Source organism: Trichomycterus rosablanca, chromosome 4, assembly GCF_030014385.1.
Source record: "Trichomycterus rosablanca isolate fTriRos1 chromosome 4, fTriRos1.hap1, whole genome shotgun sequence".
Taxonomy (NCBI): domain Eukaryota; kingdom Metazoa; phylum Chordata; class Actinopteri; order Siluriformes; family Trichomycteridae; genus Trichomycterus; species Trichomycterus rosablanca.
Genome location: NC_085991.1, coordinates 25,038,978 through 25,058,111, shown reverse-complemented (window position 1 = coordinate 25,058,111; position 19,134 = coordinate 25,038,978). Strand labels below are relative to the sequence as shown.

The window sequence follows — 19,134 nt, the reverse complement described above, 5'->3', positions numbered from 1 at the left end:
ATGATCTCCTCAAGTATTCTGATATATTTAAACTGATCCATGATCCCTCGTATGTGATAAATAGGTGTAACACCATGGTATGAAAAACATCCCCATATCATTATTTTGTACCACCATGCTTTACTGTCTTCACAGTGCACTCTGGCTTTAATTCAGTGCTCAGGGGTTGTCTGACATACTGTCTACGACCACTAGACCCAAAAGGAACAAGTTTGCTTTCACCAGTCCACAAAATGTTGAGCCATTTCTCTTTGGACCAGTCAATGTGTTCATTGGGAAATTTGAACCCATTCAGGACATGTCTGTTTCTTAACAACAGGACTTTGCAAGGAGTTCTTGCTGGTAAATTGGCTTCACTTAATCATCTTCTGTACTCACTGGTAACTTTAGATGTTCCTTGATCTTTCTGGAGGTGATCATTGGCTGAACCTTTGCCATTTTGGCTATTCTTCGATCCTATTGAACAGTAGTTCCACGCTTCCTTCTGCATCTTTCAGGTTTTGGATGTCACTTCAAGGCATTTGAGATCATTTTAGCTAAGCAGCCTATAATTTGCTGCACTTCTCTGTATGTTTTTCCCTCTACAATCAACTTTTTAATCAAAGTACGCTGTTCATCAGAACAATGTCTGGAACAACCCATTCTACCCAGTATTTCAAAAGGAAATATGCTATGACCAACCTGTGCAACATTTGCCCCCCTCCTACCTTAAATAAGGACCAAAATTGACACCCATTCTTCTGCAGAATGAATGACTTCACCAACTGAACTCCTCACTGCTATTATTTTGAACAAGCCCCTTTCAATCAATGCTTTAATTATTCAGAATGAGCAGCATGCATGTCCTAATTGTTGGGTTTGTTTTGTTGTCATTACTCTACTACACTTTCAAGTAAATTTTTTGCTATGTAGAAATATCACTTCTACTAAAAACAGTGATTTATCAGGTTAATGGTGTTGGACTGCTATTTTTTTGAGCACCACTGTAGGTAGATAGATAGACAGACAGACAGACAGGCAGGCAGGCAGGCAGGCAGGCAGGCAGGCAGGCAGGCAGGCAGGCGGCAGGCAGGCAGGCAGGCAGGCAGGCAGGCAGGCAGGCAGGCAGGCAGGCAGATAGATAGATAGATAGATAGATAGATAGATAGATAGATAGATAGATAGATAGATAGATAGATAGATAGATAGATAGATAGATAGATAGATAGATAGATAGATAGATAGATAGGATAGATAGATAGATAGAGTTCAATAAACATTGTAAGGATTCAGAATTTAGTGCTGTGAGTTTGATATCCTGGGTGAGAGAAATAATCGACCTAACTAACTTTACTCCAACAGAAAGTGACTGATCTGTTATGAAATTGGTTTTCCTGGTAATTCCCCTTAAAATTGCCAGTGGTGCCCTGTAATTGATTTTTTCTCACGTTTCTCATGCAATCCCATCTGAGGACTTTCAGCAGTGGATTTCAGCCCAACATGGACTGAGAAGCATGCATTAAACATTTTCATTTTTGAACTGATTGACAATTATATTGTAAAGTTTGGCACAAGTTGGTGAGCCACAACCCATAATTTCTTGTACCGACTGAGCATTTAGTGGATCCTTTTTGGTCAGTGAAAACTTTGTTACTACCTTTGTTAGTTAAATAAGGGTTCAAGAGAATTAACACATCACAGATTCTTTACTGCATTTTACAAAACATCCCAACTTTTTCAGTAATGGGGCCCAAACAGGTCAGTGGCTGACATGATATTCTATGCATTATTATATGCTCAACATGAAAAAAATAAAAACACTTACCCTTAAAACATTGAAAAGTCTCATTAATATGAATTAATAGGATTAATAGAAAAACACACCTGTCAAAACTTTTTTGGAGTGCGTTGCGGCCATTCTAAATGCGTTCATATTGGAAATATTTTCTTTATTTTCTTTTATTACAAGGCACCATGGAACAAGATACAAGACACAGGTGATTGTCAATTGATGGCTATGTCACTGTGTCCCCAGCTGCTAGGACATGAATCTAAATGTGAAGTGACTCTTGGATGGCTGCTTCCATGTTACAAAGTGACAAGCAAAACTTTCTTGGTTGATTTATTGCTACCTACTAAGATCTTCTCCACTGGCTGTTGGTGAAATGGAGTATGAAACTAGCAAAGCTTTAAAATAGCATGTGCCCATCAAATGGGATGTCTTTTTTAAATGTGAGTCGGATGGGTAGCTTTTGCAGTGTTGTAAAATAACACATGTATTTATTGTAAGATTTTTTACCATAATTGTAATGAAAAAATAAAAGGTGGATAGATGCATGTGATCTGACAATACAACACAGTAAAAAAAGGTTTGCACAACACAGATTAAAATAAAATTAATTGTGTTCACAAGGATGGTATTAGGATATTACAGTGTTTAAACAGCTTTCAAACACATAGTACAAGTTCACATACAGGTAGGCTAAATAAAATAGATAAAAAAAAGATTCCACAAAAGTTTGCCATGGGTGGAATTTAGAACTAGTAAAGGGGTAAAAACAGATTTCAAACAGGTGATGTAAAAGGTGATGGTAATCATGATTTTGTACAAAAGCAGCATCCATGAAAGGCTGAGTCTTTGATGAGCAAGGATGATCAGAGGATCGTAGGATCTCCAGTTTGTCAACAAATTATTAAAAATTATTAAAATTATTAAAAAGGTTTAAAAACAATGTTCGTTAAAGAAAGAAGGAATCAGGAGGAATTAAAGTGTGTAAAGGGCAAGTGCGCAAGCCTTAAATAAACATTTGTGAATCGGCTTTCATCAATAACTGATATAACCACATCTGCAAGGAATCATTTTGGCAAACCTTTGACAAGCACTACAATTACATTCACAAATTTCACTTAAAACTTTACTGTGCCTGTGTTACACTTTACTGTGTCTTATGTTATCCATGTCCAGATGCGGTTTTTTGGGCCCAAAGGCATCTGGGATGGATCAATACACAGTTAACTCATGTATTGTGGTTAGACGAATCAGCATTCCAGTGTTGTGACAGCATTAATGGTGAAAAGTACATTAACATTATAGAGCAGCATATGCTGCTTGTAAGAAGACATCTTTTTCAGGGACGGCCATGCATTTTTCATTAAGACAATGCAAAACCACATGCTGCACACATTACAAATGCATGGCTGCAGAAAAAGAGGGTACGGGTACTGGCCTGTCTGCATTCCTGTCTGCATTCCTGTCCTGTCCCCAATTGATAATATGAAGAGAATTTTCAAAATGAAAAATGTGACAACAACCCTGCACTGTGGCACACCTTAAGACATGTTTGTAAGAAAAATGGGACAGAATAACACCTGAAACATCTCATCACTTAGTATTCTCAAAACATCTTTTAAGTGTTGTGAGAATGAACGGCAACATTACAAAGTCTGTCCCAACATTTTTTGGACTGTGTGGCAGGCCTGAAAAGAAGGGAATAGATATATAAAGTTGACCTGACAAAATATAAAATATATGGGGTTCATACTGTCGCAATGATATTAAAGTGAAAATAAACACCTTCCATACAGCATCAACCCTCTCATTTGGGGTTGTATCTCTCTATGAACCTTTGTGCACAGTAACACAGTCATAATGTAACATTAATGGCCTTCCCTGAAACTGTTGATACAAATTGTATTGTCATTTGTATTATTGCTTTTATTCACCTGTTAGTAACTATTAATTCGGATTAGTGCCAACATACTTTTATATACCAAATAGTGTATTTCAAATAAACCTTCACAACATTATAACATAAACAGTTAAATGACTGAAATATTAGATTAATATACAGTATGCATGACATTCTGAATTTATTTCATGCAAAACAGTGTGATCATTGTTTATTTTACTGCAGCGTATGTTACACTTGCATACACCACTTCTTTCTCTGCTTGTTTGTTCTTCCTTTTGAAGAAAGTAACTGTAGAATAGTTCACCATCCCTGGATTGTCCTCCTATAACAGTCAGTTAAAATACTGAAATGTTAATTAATATTACAACATGCATAGTATATCTGTAATATAAAAATATATAACTATTCTAACAGCTTAGTAACTAACTACTATAGTGGTGCCTCACATTTACACTTTTATCTTCAGAGAAATTCTATTCAAATATCTATTCTATTAAAAGATCAAATGTATTTCTCTGAATGAAACCAAACATTGATTTCAAAGATTAGATGCAAGACAAATACTCCACCAATTAAAGGTCATAATTGTGCGACAAAGTGTTTGCTTGTTCGCTCTCTGTACAAGCTCATTTTATTAACATTATATAGTTGTTTTACCAAAAAGGGTAAAAATGTTATCTGCTTTTTTTACTTTTAATGTTTTGTAATCGCTACTTCATGTCATGTTCCTTGATTCATGTTGATTTACAATGGTACTACCACATCTGCATTCGGACATGATTGGTGTTGTGTGCAGGATGGGTTGATGTAAATTGTATGGCAACTGCATACAATATAGTCTGTCCACTTCTGTATAATACTTCTCATTTGGTATCAGAGATATAGATATAAAAAGATTTATTTCTTTATAAATATATACCAACGTAAGCTCATTGTAAACTCACAAAAACTCAAATTTAAATTTCGAAAAGTACTGTGGACACAAACTTACAAACTTAATAATGTTGCTAATAATATTGAAATGATAATTAATTTTACCTCTTCGTGATGATGATTAGCTTGGGCATCAGCATCTGTAAGACAACAGCAAAACAAATCTGTTGCATTGCTTCAACTATTGTAATTGTTATTGGTAAAATTGTACAATGCATGAGCTTTGTGTTTACCTCTTTTCTGGGTGCTTTTTTTTTCAGCGTAATTGAGAACAATATCACTGAAATCAGGACAATAATAGACAGGATGCTACCCAAAACCAGTGTCAATATAAAAAAGATTCCACCATCGCAGTCTCGGGATGTCAGATTTTTTTCATGATCTATTTAAAGTTAGATTATGAATAAAATGTAAAACCCTGATGTTAATTCCATGTTAACAATAAACATTTAACTTTAGTTTGTACCTGTTTTTGTTTCTTGTTGTGTTCCATGTTCACTGTTTTTCATGGATGAGTTTTTTCCTTTAAGGCAAAATATCAAGGCTCTCATCATTGAATATTAACATACTAAAATGTTAAAAAGCATTAAAATAAATTGTTACTTTGCAAACATGAAGAAGTCCCTATAAGAAGTTTGCTTTAGTGAATTTATGCAAATTGAACCTGCACGTGTCCATTCACTGCTTTAATTCCTACACTAAAAGCAGAAATGCTGTTACAGTGAATACAGACATACAATACTTGCGATGGAAAAAGAAGCAGAAACTCTTACAATACAGAAATACATTCGCCAACATTTCAGCAAAAGAATGAAAAAGTAATTTCTGAATGTTTTACATAAAATGAGGGGGAACTGTTTTGTATGTCATGCAGCATGTTCATTATTTAGGTACAGAATAAAAAAAATATGTGCTTGATACAGTATTTTACTTTAAGCCAGATCAATAAAATCAATTATATTTAAAAAATGATCAATTTTATTAACAAATATATATGTAAATGGAATTACTGTATGTAAAAAAAAAAAAAAAATGAAAGATTGTTACCTTTAACGTCTAACCTTGTTGAATTGTTAAAGATTATGTGATTCCAATGTAAAATTCCACAATGATAAAGGGCAGCATCAGTTTTAGCCACTTTCACAATTTTCAGAGTAGAAGTTGTTTCACTCCTGGTGATATTAAAATATTTTTCCTGAAATGTATTAAAATAAATAATTCGGCCAGAAGCATAAAGGCTTGTTGCAATACAAACTGGTGATGAGTTGTAAAGTTGTTTAAACCAGGAAATAATTGTGTCTGTTTTTGAGATGTTTGAACAGTGAAAAACTGCACTTTCTCCAGCACTGACTGTCAGTTTGTGGCTCTGTGTCCACTGGGCAGAACCTAAACCTGAAATTCATCAAAAAACTAGTTGTAGAAGAAATTAAAAATGTGCATTTAGCTTTTTACTAATATTTAATGTTTTTTAGTAATGCTCTATTTTGTGTAATTTATGTAATGTGCAATTTACAGCTCTAAATATTAATGCACCATAATGTTTATTATACATGTTTTTAAATAGTTATGTACTAACATAGCTGTTTTAGTTCCAATTTATCATAGTGGAAACAAAACAAATATACTTACATAATATATTGAGCACAAGTGTGGGTGAGAAATAGAGCATCATATCTGAGATGTAGTTGGAGGTCTTCTGCATGAGAGCATAATCAAACTGCTTCATTATTTATTTGTAAGAGGCGTGGCTTTTAGAGTAGTAGACATGCAAATAGACTTTTCTGTTGTTTGTTTTTACAAACAGCCTATTTACACAAATGTACTATATTAACTTTAAATGGGAAGTGAATAGTGTATGGGTAATAAATTAATTTATATTAAAGAACAACCAGAGTGATTATTAGAGTTGTTTAGTTAGGACATTTGAATTTTTTTTTTTTCACCTTTTATGTATGGATCAGTAAGTAGCGCTGTTGTTTTACAGCTAGAAGGTCCGGGTCCTTTCTGTTTGGAGTTTGCATGTTCTACACATATCTGCGTGGCTTTCCTACCAGTCCAAAGACATGTAAGTTAGATGAATTGGAAATACAAAATTGACTGTGATGGTGTTTGACATTGAACTTGAATTGATAAATCATGTGTAACTACCTGTCCTGTCATAACTAAAGTGTAAAACATCATAATAAATAAATAATAAATAAAACTGAATCATAATTGGCTCAGGATGTCTGTAAAGACACCCAGACGATGCGATACTATTCCATTGTGTTTGCAATTAAAAGAAATACATTATTTATGTTCATTTATTCATTCATTGTCAGTTTTACAGATCAACCACAGACCCTTCTGCTAGCCTAGTCACCCTACAGTGTACTTGGTGATGAGGGCCTTCATGGCAGGGGTCCAGTCTGCCCTCACTGATCAGCCCTGCTGTCGTTTCTCGCTGGCTGTGTAGCCCGGCACTCTCGTGCCTAATGACCATTCTTTCTGCACCACCATCCACTGCACTTTCCAGCACAACATCTTTGGTTGCGGATTGTTCAACAGACCGTGGTCGTAGTTGTCTGATTTCTTAATGTCATGTTTTACACTTTGGTTATAATTATGACAGGAACGGTAGTTACTCGTTACACAAGATTCATCAGTTCACAAGGTTATATCGAACACAGTCATGGACAATTTTGTATCTCCAATTCACCTCACTTGCATGTCTTTGGACTGTGGGAGAAAACCGAGCACCATGTGGAAACCCACATGGACACGGGGAGAACATGCAAACTCCACAAAGAAAGGACCTGGACTGCCCCACCTGGGGATCGAACCCAGGACCTTTTTTCTGTGAGGTGACAGTGCTACCCACTTAGCCACTGTGCCGCCCACTAATGCTTTTCTTAACTGTGGCTTTTGCAAAACTTCTTCTACCAAAGACACTCCAACAATTGTTGTAATGTCTGTGAATAATATCCTCATACATACTGTCCATATAATTATATCTTTTATGTATCCTTTCAATTTTACTTACTTTCTTTGACTCAAAATATTGTGTTAAGAATTATGTTATAACAATATCATGTAAACAAGGCTAAAGAGCATTTGTACTGCATGCTTAAATCATTGGTGTAACGATTTCTGTTTATTAGACCTGTTTAATCTATATATTGGAACTTAGATTTTGTTCTTTTATTATGTTAGCATTTTTGACGATCGTTTGTGAGTCAACTTAAATGTCTTTGTCAAAACAAAGCTTTTAGCATCACCTATTGACCACAAGTAGTTCACTTACATGGTGGGTAAAAACAATTTTTAGATTTTATGGAAAGTTTATCTCCTGTTGGCTACATCCACTGCACACCACACTTTTCTAAGTGAGTTATAAAAAAAAAAAAGGCAGTATGGTTTTGGAATTTTTTTCTCCAGAGTTTGGTCTACCCACAGCGGATGCAGAATGCAAATCATTTAGAAGAGTTAAAGAGATTGCACAGCTCTGGGGCTGATGTGCAGAGAATAATAGATTTACAACTATTGATGGGTGGATGAGTGGGTGGGTGGGTGGGTTGGATGGATGGATGGATGGATGGATGGATGGATGGAAGTTGACATAGCCATGTTTACCAGTTTGTAGTCATGTTTACCAGCTTGCTAGCTGCCCCTATTATCCCTGAACCAGGTTAAGTATGACGCAAGCATGTAAGTGCTAGACCTTTGATTGCATTGCAGTGACTACAGTTGGGAAAAAAGCCCTAACATGAGAGTCTATGAGAGCAGTCTGGGCAGTTTTTGGGCAATCAGACTGAAATCTCAGGACACAACCTGATGATGATTGGACTATGATATTCAGAGGCAAAACAAATCTTCCTGTTGGTGGTGCATCGCCTGACTGGCCTAAGGAATGATTCGCCCCTGATTATTTCCCAGTAATAGTTTCACCTACAGATTTATACTTTTATCATTACCACTTGGTTATGCCATTTACTTATCAATTGCTATTGTATGTGTTATATTTTAGAGTTCAATAAGCATTATAACGATTCAGAATTTAGCACGGGTGGCATGGGCTTGGTGGGTAGCACTGTCACCTCACAGCAAGAAGGTCCTGGGTTCGATCCCCAGATGGGGCGGTCCGGGTCCTTTCTATTGCCCTATAGGTGAATAGGTGTGTATATGTGTGTCTGCCCTATTATGGACTGGCACCCCGTCAAGGGTGTTACTGTGTGCCTTGCTGGGATAGGCTCCAGCACCCTCCTGCGACCTAATTGGATAAGAGGTTAAGAAAGTGAGTGTGTGATTGAGTGAGAATTTAGCGCTGTGAGTTTGATTCCCTGGGTGAGAGAAATAATCAACCTAATGAACTTTAATCCAACAGAAAGTGACTTACTAGGAAAACCAATTTCATAACAGATCATTCTCCTCAAAATTGCCAGTGGGTGGTGCCTCGTAATTGATTATTAGCTATTAATTATTTAATTCATTCATTCATTCCTAACATCTTTTCTCCAACAGAGCAGTGGACAGTGTTACGTGACAACAGTTTTCTGAAGTAGTTCAGAGCTTGTGTGACTATGTCCATTACAGTAGCATGACAGTTTCTCATGCGATGTCGTCTTAGGACTTTCAGCAGTGGATTCCAGCCTTGTCCAACATGGACTGAGATTTCTCTTGATTCCCTCAATCATTTTCCCATATTATGTGCATTAGATGGGGGGTGATGTTCACCCCAGTGCCCCCATAGCACCGGCCCTGCATGTTTTACTTTAGTTTCGCCCTAAGCCAGATTCGAACCTGCCCACTGCACTACTCAAACAGCGGTGTATTAAACACATTGTACAGGTTCAGAGATACTTAAAAATACTGGGGGGGGGGGTTTGTCGGGGGGTCATTGAGAAAATCTGGGGGGGGCAATGCTCCCCCCAGCCCCACCCTAGCGCCAGCCCTGCATTGAGGGAAAAAAATTTTGGCGCAAGTTGTCTCCAACAGGTCAGTGGCTGACATGGTAGTGCATGCATGCTCAACATGTAAAAAAATGAAAGTGGTAAATAATGTTTAACATTAAAACCATTAAAAAGTTTCATTAATAGGAAAGATGATAAAAGTGTGTTGCAGCCATTCTAAATGTGTTTATATTGGATTTTTTTTATTATTATTATTATTTTATCAGTTAATTAAAGGTTCAAGAGAATTAACACATCATGGATTCTTATTTTTAGTGTAAATTTTATTATTTTACAAATTTTTCTCACTTTTTTCGGAAAGTAAAACATCAGTTATATTGCTTTTGTACTGTTTGTCACTAAACACAAATTAAATGCATGTTTAAATCATTGCAATCTTCCACTATCTCACAATAAAAACTATAACTGTGCTAAAAAGAAGCATCAAAACATCACAGAAGACATCTCTCTCATAGCCTGTGTTTAAAATCAAAGCAGCCAATGAGGTGCAGCCGACAAGCCACCCTTAAGAGTACACTCCAAACTCTGAAGTTTCACTCTTACCTTTCCTACAGGCAGAGTATAAGGTGGTAATAATAATAAGAAAAGAATCTTGAGACATGATTAAACTAATTCTTACATGCATTCTTTTTCTAGGAACGGGTAAGTGATTTTAATGATAATTAAAATAAATCTGAAATGTATTTAAAATACATTACTCTCACATACATTGTTTTTTTTTTTAGGTTTTGTTACTAGTGTCTCTGTGATTCAATCTAAAAAGCTGCAGACGTTTGTACCAGGTCAGACAGTTACTTTATCTTGCAACATTTCTGAATTTATTGGAAATCACTTCTACTGGTTCAAACAGTCTCTTGGAGAAGGACCAACTTGCATTGTTAATCATTTTGCTGGCTCTCAGTCTGAATTTTATGGGCATTTTAAAATTGATAAAAGATTTAAAACTGAAAAGAATGGTCTATTTACTTTAACAATTTACAACACAATGTCAAATGACACTGGCATGTATTACTGTGCTAATCGAGATTATGATGGCATTGTTTTTGGAAATGGAGTATTTCTCACTTATGAAGGTTAGTCAAAGTCTGATAGTAATATTTGTAATTCTGTTTTTAACATGTGTTTTTTTAACAATATCTGATCTGTACTCCTTCGACCAGATTTAAAGCATCAGCATTACATTAAAGAAGTTGTATCTCAGGACCAGACACAGAACAATCTGAAATGGAAAGAGCTTCTTCATCCAGGAGACAATGTGACTCTGCAGTGTACAGTAGTTGCTGAGAGCTGTGCAGGACAACACAGTGTGTTCTGGATCAGACAGGGTTCAGGAGAATCTCATCCAGGAATCATTTACACTGATGGAGACAGCAGTGATCAGTGTAAGAACAGATCTAATGCTAGATCTTCTACACAGAGCTGTATCTACAGTCTCCCCAAGAGGAACCTCGGCACCGCTGATGCTGGAACTTACTACTGTGCTGTAGCTACTTGTGGAAAAATTCTGTTTGGTAACGGCAGTACACTTGAATTTACAGGTAAGCAAAAGCATGAATGGGCATTAGCTTCAGTATCGACCAGATGCATAAAATGCACATAATGTTCTTGATGCATATTGTTAAAAAGAAGCTAAATTTGAATTTTAGGAAAAAAAAGTAACCATACTAAAATGCAGTGGAGCATCATTGGATTGGCAGTATTAAATGCCATGTGTTTTGTTCTCATTGCTGTCCTATTGTGTGCATTGGCAAAGAAAAGGAACATAAACACATCTGGTAAGTTTGTCTTTTTTGATTTGCAATATTACTAAATACTAAAAGATAGATCAATGTGTCTCTGCTTCAACATGGGCAGGAACAATGTATATTGTGATAAAAAAAATTACTGTCTTACTGTAAATGTCGGCTAAACATCTACACAGACATGATTGGCTATGTCTGAGGGTGGTGGCCGAAGCCCTGTGATAGATAGACAGGCTGTTTGGGGTGTTCCTGCCTTGTGCCTAATTTTCTTAGTGGAAGTGAACCTGCCCTGACCCTGACCAGGATAAAGCGGCTGATAAAAATGAAATGAAAGTTAAATATATAAAAAGTCAATTACAAATATTTAACCTGTCCTGTCATCTGAAATTAGGTGCATAATTTTAAGCACAGTATCAAGTCCACCTTTTTTATATTTTAAATATATTTCTATAAACAGCTTAAATTAAAATAAAGTAGCCTAGTTGAAGTCCTGACATAAATTCCTATTGGCATGCTTTAGCAAGTCCTTTAAAGGGCAGTTCACACTTAAAAGCCTTTCAGTGCAGCCTAAATTAAATTGATAAATTAAAGACTGACCACCAGTCAACCAAAGAATTTATTAAGCACTTGTTGCTGCTTAAGGTAAAACAATGACTTTAGTTTGAAGGCAACTTACTTTTTCAAACGAGGCCAGTTGGTGTTTCTATCATAACCTTTTTTTAAATAAATAAATTAATAATTAAATGCTAATTAAGTTTGCAGATATGAAACAATTATCTATGACAAATGTGCAGGAGTAATTAAAAAATCAGGAGTGTGTAAATACTTTCTTGCGGCAATGTATTTAGTTAAAAGATAATAAAAAGACAAAAGTAAAGAAAAAATGCAAGGTAATTAAGGAAAAGGCAAAGAGTAACATTCAGGTTATTAAAATATCTTCAGTATATCATCTGGAAAGAAAGATTTATTCATTTAACGTTTATTATTTATTACTATTAATTAATATTAACATAAACTACAATTTTGTTACTTGTACTAATGAAACAAAACACACTAATAAAATATAACACCCTATATAACAAACTTATACTACTTAGTTGGTCTAAAATGAATGTACTCTTGTTTTCTGCCTAAAGGAAATATAAACTTTAGCACATTATATACAAACTGAAACACTGAAACATTTAGAATGCATTTTGAAATGTCAGCATTTACCTGAGTGAAATTGGTCAGAGATTTACAAGCAATCTTGTGTCATAACATAATATATCTAAAAGCAAGGAAAAATAGTGATTTGTAAGTGATCTCATATGTATGTGAACTATGAATAACTAAATTCTGCATACTGTCTTTTTGAAGATGTATCATGAACTAAATTAAAATAGCTTAATCCTGTGTGTGTGTGTGTGTGTGTGTGTGTACATGTGCGTTTGTGTTATATACCATTCATCACAGAAAAAACAGTGACTATTTCTTCATTTAAACCTGAAGCACCACATGCATCTTCTTCCTGCGCTGATACGGTACAGATCTTAATTCTACATATGCATTGAGTGGAATGCAAAAAGGCAATATCTAAAGCACATATTTAGATTGTTAATAGCTAAATAAGACTTAAATTAGGCTTGCAAAAGTTTCTAAATTAACCCTTTTTATACTGTGTAAACTGTACTAAAAAGTCAAGTCTGACTGCACACAGAAAAGAGGGGAGCTGTTGTGTTCTAAATACAAACCCCATTTCCGAACAAGTTTTGTAAAATGCGATACAAAAAAAATCTGTGATTTGTTCATTCCCTTGAATCTTTATTTAATTGACAAAAGTAGAAAGAAAACATTTCCCATGTTTTTACTAATCAGCTTTATTGTATTTGATAAATAGAAACACTTTATATTATGATGACTGCAAAATGCTTCAAAAAAAGGTGGGATCAAGAAAAATAAGAGTGAACAATTTTATGGAATATTCAATTTACAGGATTCCACAATAAGCAGGTGAATTGGTAACAGGTGAGGGAATGATTGGATATAAAAGGAGGATCCACCAAAGGATCAGCAATGATGAGTCATGGCAACTTCTCAATGCAAGAATACAAATAAAAACAAAATCGGGGACACTGGAAAGTCTCAGTCAGTGTAAGGCAAAGTCAGAATTTTGGCATTTTCTGGCATTGCTGAAATAATTATGACCTTCCCAGGAAAAGACGTCCCCTTAATGGCAGCATACATATTCACAAAGTATGCTGTGAAAACATTAAAAATCTTGTGCCTGACACAACTTTTGACCTTTGCATTTCATATGTTGACTTTGTAACATGACAACACATGCTTTTCTAACATTCAGAATATTCTATTTCATTACTTTGACTTAATAACAAAAATAGAAGCTTGTTTTAATGCAAAATCATTTTGTTTTCAGAGTGTGGAGAGAGAGGACCTGAGCTATGCTGCACTTAAATTCCCTGCAAAGAAATCCAAGAGACGAGAGACACAAAGAGACTCACACCAAACTGTCATATACACCTCTGTTAGAGGCTCATCATGATATTACATTTATTGATATATTTACTGAAACTAGGCAGAATGGTCACTTTTTGTTTATGTGTGTTTGAGCATTGTACAACCCTAAATCGGAAAAAGTTGGGACAACATGGAAAATGCAAATAAAATAAAAACACAGAGTTTCTTACTTTTACTTTGACTTTTATTTGATTGCAGACAGGATGAACCTGAGATATTTCATGTTTTATCTGCTCAACTTCATTTAATTTATTAATATACCTCCATTCCTGCATTTTAGGCCTGCAACACATTCCAAAAAAAGTTGGGACGGGGCAATTTAGGGCTAGTAATGAGGTGAAAAAACAAAATTATGATGTGATTCCAAAAGGGTGATGTCAGCATGTGATTGTAATCATGGTTTGGTACAAAAGCAGCATCCAGAAAAAGGCTGAGTCTTTGATGAGCAAAGATGATCAGAGGATCTCCAGTTTGTCAACAAATGTGTAAGAAAATGATTGAAATGTTTAAAAAAAGATTGGAAGGGATTTGCATATTTCTCCCTCTACAGTGCATAATATCATTAAACCATTCAAGGAATCAGGAGGAATTTTAGTGCGTAAAGGCCAAGGGAGAAGGTTAATCTGAACGCCCGTGAACTTCCATCCCTCAGACGGCACTGCATCAAGAACTGCCACTCAACAATAGCTGATATAACCACATGGGTGAGGGATTACTTTGGCAAACCTTTGTCAAGCACTACAATACAGAGGTACATGCACAAATGGCACTTAAAACTTTACTGTGCAAAAAAGAACCCCAGTACCCCATCTCTTCATCCCTTGCATATCATCTGTGTAAATTTGCACACTTATCTGAATATAAAATATAGTAAACAGACTGACACTGCCGTATTTAGTGCAATGTTAGAGTTTTATCTTATCTGAGCATTTATTGCACTGTTGCACTGGGTAAGTGATCGCTCACAGAAACTTTAAGGGAAAGAAGATTTTCATGTGATGATGTAAAAGCAGCGGTGCATCAGTGGCTGTGCACTCAACCTAAATCATTTTTTGCCGATGACATAAAAAAGTTGGTACGACGCTGGCAAAAATGGTTTGTTTTTGTTTGTTTATTAGGATTTTAACATTTACATTAATGACAGGAACGGCAATACACAAGATTCATCAGTTCACAAGGTTATATCAAACACAGTCTTGGACAATTTAGTATCTCCAATTCATCTTACTTGCATGTCTTTGGACTGTGGGAGGAAATCAGAGCACCCGCAGGAAACCCACACAGACACGGGAAGAACATGCAAACTTCACACAGAAAGGACCCGAACCGCCACACCTGGGGATCGAACCCAGAACCTTCTTGCTGTGAGGTGACAGTGCTACCCACTGAGCCACCGTGCCACCACCCAAAAATAGTAGTTACACAAAAGCATGTAAACCAGCATTTAACATACATTAATCGATTTCTCTCTGTCTCACAAATTGAGATAATTTTTGCATATAATTATTTATCATTTCCCTCCACCTGTTTTGGCTAGGGAGTGCTGTCCTCTGGGAAAATTGCACCCACTGGTCACCACAGGCGGACAGAATGCATTGGTTTACATGACCAACTCAAACAGCAGCAATAGATGAGCAATCGTCTCTGACTTTACATCTACAAGGTGGACCAACTAGGTAGGAGTGTCTAATAGAGTGGACAGTAAGTGGACACAGTTTTTTAAAAACTCCAGCAGCGCTGCTGTGTCTGATTCACTCATACCAGCACAACACACACTAACACACCACCACCATATGTCATTGTCACTGCAGTGCCGAGAATGATCCACCACCTAAATAGTACCTGCTTTGTAGTGGTCTGTAGTGACCATTGAAGAACAGGGTGAAAGAAGGTTAAGAAGTATGTAGAGAAACAGATGGACTACATACAGTGTATCACAAAAGTGAGTACACCCCTCACATTTCTGCAGATATTTAAGTATATCTTTTCATGGGACAACACTGACAAAATGACACTTTGACACAATGAAAAGTAGTCTGTGTGCAGCTTATATAACAGTGTAAATTCATTCTTCCCTCAAAATAACTCAATATACAGCCATTAATGTCTAAACCACCGGCAACAAAAGTGAGTACACCCCTTAGTGAAAGTTCCTGAAGTGTCAATATTTTGTGTGGCCACCATTATTTCCCAGAACTGCCTTAACTCTCCTGGGCATGGAGTTTACCAGAGCTTCACAGGTTGCCACTGGAATGCTTTTCCACTCCTCCATGATGACATCACGGAGCTGGCGGATATTCGAGACTTTGCACTCCTCCACCTTCCGCTTGAGGATGCCCCAAAGATGTTCTATTGGGTTTAGGTCTGGAGACATGCTTGGCCAGTCCATCACCTTTACCCTCAGCCTCTTCAATAAAGCAGTGGTCGTCTTAGAGGTGTGTTTGGGGTCATTATTATGCTGGAACACTGCCCTGCGACCCAGTTTCCGGAGGGAGGGGATCATGCTCTGCTTCCGTATTTCACAGTACACATTGGAGTTCATGTGTCCCTCAATGAAATGTAACTCCCAACACCTGCTGCACTTATGCAGCCCCAGACCATGGCATTCCCACCACCATGCTTGACTGTAGGCATGACACACTTATCTTTGTAATCCTCACCTGATTGCCGCCACACATGCTTAAGACCATCTGAACCAAACAAATTAATCTTGGTCTCATCAGACCATAGGACATGGTTCCAGTAATCCATGTCCTTTGTTGACATGTCTTCAGCAAACTGTTTGCGGGCTTTCTTGTTTAGAGACTTCAGAAGAGGCTTCCTTCTGGGGTGACAGCCATGCAGACCAATTTGATGTAGTGTGCGGCGTATGGTCTGAGCACTGACAGGCTGACCCCCCACCTTTTCAATCTCTGCAGCAATGCTGACAGCACTCCTGCGCCTATCTTTCAAAGACAGCAGTTGGATGTGACGCTGAGCACGTGCACTCAGCTTCTTTGGACGACCAACTCTTCTGAGTGGACCCTGCTCTTTTAAAACGCTGGATGATCTTGGCCACTGTGCTGCAGCTCAGTTTCAGGCTGTTGGCAATCTTCTTGTAGCCTTGGCCATCTTCATGTAGCGCAGCAATTCGTCTTTTAAGATCCTCAGAGAGTTCTTTGCCATGAGGTGCCATGTTGGAACTTTCAGTGACCAGTATGAGAGAGTGTGAGAGCTGTACTACTAAATTGAACACACCTGCTCCATATGCACACCTGAGACCTAGTAACACTAACAAGTCGCATGACATTTTGGAGGGAAAATGAAAAGCAGTGCTCAATTTGGACATTTAGGGGTGTAGTCTCTAAGGGGTGTACTCACTTTTGTTGCCGGTGGTTTAGACATTAATGGCTGTATATTGAGTTATTTTGAGGGAAGAATAAATTTACACTGTTATATAAGCTGCACACAGACTACTTTTCATTGTGTCAAAGTGTTATTTTGTCAGTGTTGTCCCATGAAAAGATATACTTAAATATCTGCAGAAATGTGAGGGGTGTACTCACTTTTGTGATACACTGTATATACAGCTCTGGAAAAAAATGAGAGACTGCTTCAAAATGATCAGTTTCTCTAGTTTTACAATTTATGGGTATGTGTTTGATCAAAATGAGCAGTGTTGTTTTATTCTATAAACTACTGGAAACATTTCTCCCAAATTCCAGATAAAAATATTGTATTTTAGAGCATCTTTTTATATAGAAAATGACTAATGGTCAAAATAACAAGACAGTTACAGAAATTTCAGACCACAAACAATGCACAGAAAACAAGCTCATATTCATTTTTAAACAACACAGTACTAATATTTCAACTTGGGAAGAGTCCATAAATCAATATTTTGTGGAATAACCCTGATTTTTAATCACAGCTTTTACACGTCTTGGCATGCTTTCCACCAGTCTTTTACATTTTTGCTGTTGGGTAACTTAACGCCACTTCTGGTGCAGAAATTCCAGCAGCTCTGCTTTGTTTGATGGCTTGTGACCGTCCATTTTACTCTTGAACCCCATTGAAAACCTCTGAAATGTGATCATGTCTGGAGATTGGGCTGGCCATTATAGGGTCTGGATCTGGTGGTCCCTCATCCACACCTTGATTGACCTGGCTGTGCGACATGAAGCATTGTCCTGCTGAAAAAAACAATCATCAGATTTGAGGAACATTGGCAGAGCAGAAGGAAGCAAGTTTTCTTCCAGCATAGTTTTGTATGTGGCTTGATTCATGTGTCCTTCACAAAGATAAGATTCCTGCATTGCTGAAACATCCCAAGATCATCACCGACCCTGCACCAAATTTCACAGTGGGTGCGAGACACTCTGGCTTGTAGGCCTCTCCAGGTCTCCGTCTAACCATTACACGACCTGGTATTGGACAAATCTGAAAATTGCACTTATTAGAGAAGATGATCTTAGTCCAGTCCTTGACAGATCCTTATGCCCCAATCCTTATGATCTTTTGCAAACTTCAGCCTGGCTCTTCTTTGCTTCTCATTGATGAAGGGCTTTTTTTTAGCTTTGCATGACTTCAGCCCTGCCTCCAGAAGCCTGTTTCGAACTGTCCTCGCTGTGCATTTCACCCCAGCTGCCGCTTGCCATTCTTTTTGTAGGTCACTTGATGTCATCTTATGGTTGTTAAGTGACATTTAAATGAGGTGGCGGTCATCACGGTCAGTAGAGAGTCGTTTTCGCCCTTTGCCAGTCTGTAGCTTTGTTGTCCCATGTATTTGCTGCTTGACTTTGTTCTTATAAAATGAAATTGTCAGGATGGAAGCAACCTGACACTCACTGTATCCTTCTGCCAGTAAAGCTAGAACTGAACCCTTTTTTTCCTCTCTAAGAACTTTTTTTCAACTCTTTTGGAATGGTCTGTAGTTGTATTTTGACTACACTTAATTTTTGGGTAATACTAGCACTGCTTTTGCCATCCATTTTGTTCTATAACAAGAGAATAGTGATGACAGCAGCAGTGGTTTTTATACTATTGCTTGTTAGGATAGGATTTGGTTCAGGTGATCACCTAATCAACATCTCATTAAATAGAATGAGGTGTGTCTGTACTATATGTACTATATGTACTATAGCAGATCTGCTATCAATTGTTAAGCAGCGTAAGTCTTGTATCAAACAAGAATGGGCAAAAATTCCTCTACAGTTAAAGTGCTAAATTTCCAAAGCATTAAAAACTTTCTTTTTTTTTTTTTTAATAGGAAAGTTGATGAAACACAGCGCTAACCATGCCTCTTTCCCAAGTCTGGAGTCATCAAATTCCAAATATGTTTAT

General features: G+C 37.0%; 1 protein-coding gene across 1 annotated transcript; it reads left to right on the top strand.

The window, feature by feature from the left end:
- Positions 1-6,851: 6,851 nt before the first annotated feature.
- On the top strand, positions 6,852-18,181 carry LOC134311891 (immunoglobulin superfamily member 3-like). The gene is made up of 4 exons (XM_062993539.1): positions 6,852-6,871; positions 10,247-10,626; positions 10,714-11,091; positions 18,093-18,181. The coding sequence occupies exons 1-4, from the start codon at positions 6,852-6,854 to the stop codon at positions 18,179-18,181; spliced, it is 867 nt and encodes a 288-aa protein (XP_062849609.1).
- The last annotated feature ends 953 nt before the right edge of the window (positions 18,182-19,134 follow it).